Here is a 5,727-nt window from a genome sequence, read left to right as displayed (position 1 = left end):
GTCTCCAGTCCATCACAGGGACACCTGGACATGTCTCCAGTCCATCACAGGGACACATATAGAGACAAACCATTCTCTCTCTCACCTAGGGACAATTCATACCAGTCAGTCTAACGTGCATGTTTTTGGTCTGTGGGAGGAAACTGGAGCACCTGGATATTTTAATAAATTATGAATCAAAAGAATCTAAACCTGGACCTCATTGTGCTCATGTTTAAGTGCACGTAGTTTGTTACGGCAGTTTCAAAGTTAAAAAAGATTAAAAATGTTCAGACCGAGACGATAACCTCCAAGTTCTGTTTAAAGCACGCGTCCTTACAGCAGCTGCGCCAGGATGTCCGGTAGTTCGAGCACAGTGGGGATGGTGTAGTCTGGTTTCACCGGACCATCTAACTCAGAACTCTTGGCACTGCTGATCCAGACTGTGGCCCGGACTCCGGCGTTGACCCCCCCCTGAATGTCCGTGTCCAGGGAGTCTCCTACCATCACGCAGTCCTGCGGTTCTACGTGCAGCATGTCGAAACACTTCCTGAAGATGGACGAGGACGGCTTCTGCTCCAGATGTTCTCCCCCGACCACGACGGCGTCGAAGAAGTCCTCGCACTGGACCGCCTCCACCTTCTCCCTCTGAGTCTTCGCCTCTCCGTTGGTCAGCAGCAGCAGCTTGTATCGGCACCGGAGCTGCTTCAGGAGCTGGCGGACTTCAGGGGACAGACACAGAACCTCCAGACGGCTGTTTTTCCACATCACGTAGCACTGAGCGGCCAGAGACGGAGAGCAGCTCCCCAGCGTCTCCACAATGCTCTCCTCCCAGTGACGCGCACGGAGGTCGTCTATAGACCGACCGGAGGAGCGCTCGTGCTGCTCCACGAGAAGCTTCTGCTTGAACCTCTCACAGATGTTGTGGACGGAGTCGTCGTCCAGGCCCAGTTGGGTCTTCAGCAGCTCACCGGCCTGCGAAGTTCACACACAGACTTTATCAAATAAAAACAGAAATAAGACCAAAGATACTTGTTTTAACAAGTATTTGTCCCTCATTCGCAGCAGAAAACTGATATTACTATTTAATGTAACTATTTTTTCTTTGTCCGTGTTTTGGATTAAGATATTTTTTTTATTTTAGTATTCAGGTAATGTCATTCTTTATTGAGACAAAATGCATTTCTGCTTTTTACAAATCCAATGAAGAAAATCTAATCAAAAACTGTTCCAATGAAGTCGACTTCAAGAAGTAAATGCGAGTTCAGCTACATGTGTGAAATTAAATAAAATAATATTTTCTAGACAAAACAAACTTGTGTTATATTTTATTCAAGTTCAAATAAAACAAACTTATTAAAGTACAAGAGCTTCTCTCCTACAAGTTATTTATTCCCTAGATGTTCTGTAAAAAAACAATTTAAAAGATTTTATTCCCGCAAGCCCAACTATTTTACATAAATATAAGCCAAAACTGCTGTTCAAACGTTATATTTTCCCTCCAAAAAAAAGTTTTATTACAGTGCACGAAAACATCAAAACAACTAAGTTTGGACTTAAAAATGTTTACAGTGTATAAACCATTAATTATCGCATAATAATAAATATGATAATTACCGCTTATCTGGCAACGCGGCGTCCCGGATAAAGCAACTCACTTCCGGGTTGCGTCACGACATTTTGACCAATCAGAGCAAAGAGGATCATCAGCGGCAAAGGGTTTTTTTCATTTATCTAAACGCTGTCGCTTAACATTGACATTACGTCACTCATATGATACACCTGCAGTTAGCTCGTTAGAATACGCGTTCTGATCCGAACACCTGACAGAATAAACAGCTGAGGTAACGTTTAAGAGTTTATTAGAGCGGAAACGTTCAGCTTTGATCACCTGCTGAAGCGCAGCTCCTCCAGCTTTACTCGTTTCTATCAGAGTGTTGTCCAAATCAAACAGGACAGCTTTCACTGCTCCGCCGTCCATCCTGGAGCGCGTGGACCTTCCACGGAGCAGAGAATCCTAACTGCGGAAGTGCTGCCAGGCGAGGGGCATGATGGGAGTTGTAGTTCTGAGGAGAAATTTAGCATTTAAGACCTTAATCCTGAAGATGGCGCCACGAACCCGCTGCGTTTTATTTCTGACGGACTGCGCTGAAACAAAATTAAATTATTGTTTAAAATGGACTTTTTATGAAGCCATACTGTCAATTTATGATATAAATATATTTACAACCATGCTTTTTCATTATAGGTTGTTTATTAATAACAAATAAATCAATAAAAATGTCTAAAAGAATTACTCTGCACCACTAATGTTGTGAATGTGTGTCAGTCTGTTAGCAAAATATCTCCTGAAGTGCTTGAGATTTTAATTTTATTAAACTTAACTTAAAAAAGTAATCTTGATGAACATGTACAGCTGATTAACATTTGTGGTCAAAGTGATTTAAGGTGGCCACCACAGCTGACTCAGCTTAGAACACAAAAATGTTTACAGCTCGGTCAGTTTGGCAGATCTTGAGCTAACACGTGGTGTGGTAGTAGCTGAGAGTCATTCCTAATACATATTCAGAAGGCTAACAGATTGCACAAGATCATCGTTTACATTTTGACATATTTGGAGTTTACTTGGTTTGTCTGTTAGCAAAATATTTCATGATATACTGGACAGATTTTAATAAAAATATCTACAACTAAATTAACTATTGGAGCCAAAACTATTCAAAATACCCCCCCCCCCCCCCCCCCCCCAAAAAAAAACAAATCTTTTGACTCAGTTTACTTTTTAATTATTGTGCTAAGATTTGACACAGTACTAGCAGAGATCATCCTGAACACTTGGAGTTTGACAGCTTGTAGATTGTTCATTTAAGTTTGACTAAAATGTCCACTGCGTCTTTTCTAAACATGAACTGATTTTAGTGTCAAACTCCGGCGTGACCGCTGCCGGGTGCTCAGGAAGGCCAGGCCTTTACTTCTGATGATGACGCTTGTGTAGAAGTTTATACACGATTCTCGTCCCACAGTTTTCAAACTATTTCAACAAATCATAAATCAAATTGTTCGGCTCTTTCAGGACAATCCTGCTATGACTTTTGGTGCAACTTTAGCTTTTTCAAATATTTGGCCTTTTCTGACATTTTCCTTTCCTGGAAAATGAACTGAGCTCATTTTACATCCTTCACATATTTTGACCTGTTTTTAACCTTTTACTGCTCCTTTCACATTTGGTTCTGCTTCAGCTTCCTTCAGCAAATTTAAACTTATTTTCAGCTACTTTCAGCTGTTTTTACAGCTGTTTTGTGATCCTTTTCTTTCTGCTAACTACAACATTTTTGTGCTTCTTCTAACTTATTTCTACTAATTTCAGCTTGTTGTGCTCCTTTCAGCTTATTTCTGCAAGATTCAGTTAGTTCAGCTGATATTTAGCTGTTTTATGCCAATTTTAGCTTTTTCAGCTAAATTCACTTTTTTCCCAATCATTTCAACCTTTTCTAGCACAATTAAGCAAAAAATATGTGCTCTCTCCACTTCCTTTTGGTAATTTAAGCTTCTTTCGGTTGTTTTTAGCTACTTTTCAGCTGTTTTATTGCTAAATTAAGCTTTTTTCAGATAATGCCCACTTTTTGTGCTCGTTTCTGCTTCTTTCAGGAAACGTGTTCTTTCTGTTTTCTTTTGCTAATTCAAGCTTGCTCTACCTTTTCAGCTAGCTTTTTATTTTTTTTTAGCTAATTTCAGCTGTTTTCTTCAAGTTTTTCCAGGTAATTTTTGCTACTTTAGGCCTAATTAACTTCTTTATGGTAATTTCAGCTTGTGCTCCTTTCAGGTTTTTTCTGCTGTTTCCGCTACTTTTTAGCTGTTTTGTGCTAAATTGAGCTTTTTCAGTTAATTACACATTTTTTTAGCTCATTTCAGCTCCTTCCACCTCCTTCTGGTAGTTTAAGCTTCTTTCTGCCTTTTCAACTACTTTTCAGCTATCTTGCTAATTTCAGACTTTTTTTATAGTTAATTTCCTAAATTTTGTGCTAATTTCTGTTTATTTAAACCTAATTTTGCAAAAATGTGTTCTTTCTGCTTTCTTCTGCTAATTTAAGCTTGTTCTTCCATGTCAGCTACAGTTCAGCATGTTTTTGACGTATTTCAGCTGTTTTTCAGCAAGTTCTCCCACTGGTACATCTTCATCTTTAAATCACTTCCTGGTCTGCTGCCTTCATACATCTCCTCCTACATGTCTCTGCGTGAGTGCAGCTACAGCGTGCGCTCTCAGGACATCATTACCTGCAGTGTTCCCTCAGTGAGGACTGAACTAGGCAAAAGGACCTTCTCCTACTCCGCTCCTGTTTCCTGGAATATCTTGTAAAATCATCTGAAGCTCTCGACCTTTGACCTCTCTAAGTGGCTTCAAACATCTGTTAAGTTCATGTCAAAAACCAACGGAGCCATGTTCCTGTTTTTAGTTTTCTACACCGCCTTATCATCTAGCTGTTTTTGGCTGCTTTTTCCTTTTGACTGTCCTTTTGGTTGCCATTTTATTTTAACTTGTTGAGAAAAATAATTAAATTTGTACGCATATTTTAGGATTGTCTATTGTTGTCATCACTTTTTGTTAAAAATTCAGGTCTGTCTTGTAAATAAGTTCCCGGGGCTCAGTGGGATTAACCTGTAGAAATAAAGGTTGAATGAATGAAAGAAGTTCTTCTGCAACAAGCATCCACACTGCAATTTCACAGGAAATTTCTCTAGTTTTTATTATTACAGTTACTATATTATTATTATTATTGTAATATTAACATAATTCTCTAACTCCCTGAACCTGCAGGATTTTCTCATGTAAATGCATCAAACTTTCTCTCAGCGGAGCTGAAACTTGACTTTACCTGAACTATTTTTAGAAACACGATGAAGATCTTGATGATCTGTAAACAGTAGCCTCACTTTTCTAAATAAATGTCCTACGTGACTCCTCGCCGTGCAGATTGCTAGTTTAAACACATGTTTCGTGACACGCCGTCTTTCAAAAATAAAAACATTCCTCACGACTTATGCAACCCGTGCTTTAAGTCAACCTCCCATCTGGCAGGAGGCCAGAGGTTCACACGCAACGCCGTGCAGAACCTCTGCAGCCAATCAGACAGCAGGCCGCTCTCACCTTACCTGGGTGTTCTGAGCTCAGTGCAGGCGCTGCAGCCGGGGCACGACTGGCTAATTAATGCAACGAATCCAAAACAAACACCAAAGAAAAATTGTAAACTGGTGTGAGAAGCTTGCTTCAGCAAACACCTGCTGCTCGCATGACAAGGAAGTGACAAAATAACAGGCTGCAGCAAATGTTTTTAAAGTAGCTCCAGCTTTGAAAAAAGGAAGGTAAAGCACTCGAAAAGCTGGAGTTTCCCCTCATGTGAAGAGCGGAGGGGAAATGAGTAAAATTACTTCCTTCATACAGTACGTGTGTTTTAATTCCAAACCTCTGAGGGAACTTTGTGTCTCGGTGTCTTCATCTGCATGACAGCATTCCTGTTTTTAATCTGAGTGGGTGGCCAGAGCTCAGTCGCACGACATCATCCGTCAGCTGGGCACGAATCCCCCGAGACGGTTACTACTGGTGTCATCCTCTGAGACGCCACTAACTGGTACTCACCAGCTCCATACCTGATCATTTATGGGTATGTGCCTTGTACTTACAGGGTATGGAGCTGGTACTTGCAGGAACATAAAGATGGTACTTATAGAGTATATAGCTGGTACTTATAA

The 5,727-nt window shown here is 40.4% G+C and overlaps 2 protein-coding genes across 2 annotated transcripts in view; one reads left to right on the top strand and one right to left on the bottom strand.

Moving 5' to 3' along the window:
- Positions 1-5,727, top strand: part of LOC119421085 — a gene marked incomplete at its 3' end in the record, with an annotated part of 641,076 nt that overhangs the window by 200,583 nt on the left and 434,766 nt on the right.
- On the bottom strand, positions 138-2,064 carry LOC119410815 (N-acetylneuraminic acid phosphatase). Its single transcript, XM_037677740.1, has 2 exons — positions 1,871-2,064; positions 138-954 (listed from the first exon to the last, which is right to left on the bottom strand). Exons 1-2 carry the CDS (start codon positions 1,958-1,960, stop codon positions 316-318), a joined length of 729 nt encoding a protein of 242 aa, XP_037533668.1. The 5' UTR covers positions 1,961-2,064; the 3' UTR covers positions 138-315.

Source organism: Nematolebias whitei, chromosome 1 (assembly GCF_014905685.2).
Source record: "Nematolebias whitei isolate Nwh7 chromosome 1, NemWhi1, whole genome shotgun sequence".
NCBI classification, from domain to species: domain Eukaryota; kingdom Metazoa; phylum Chordata; class Actinopteri; order Cyprinodontiformes; family Rivulidae; genus Nematolebias; species Nematolebias whitei.
Note: the sequence above shows the minus strand (reverse complement) of the source record. Positions and strands in the feature narration are given on the sequence as shown.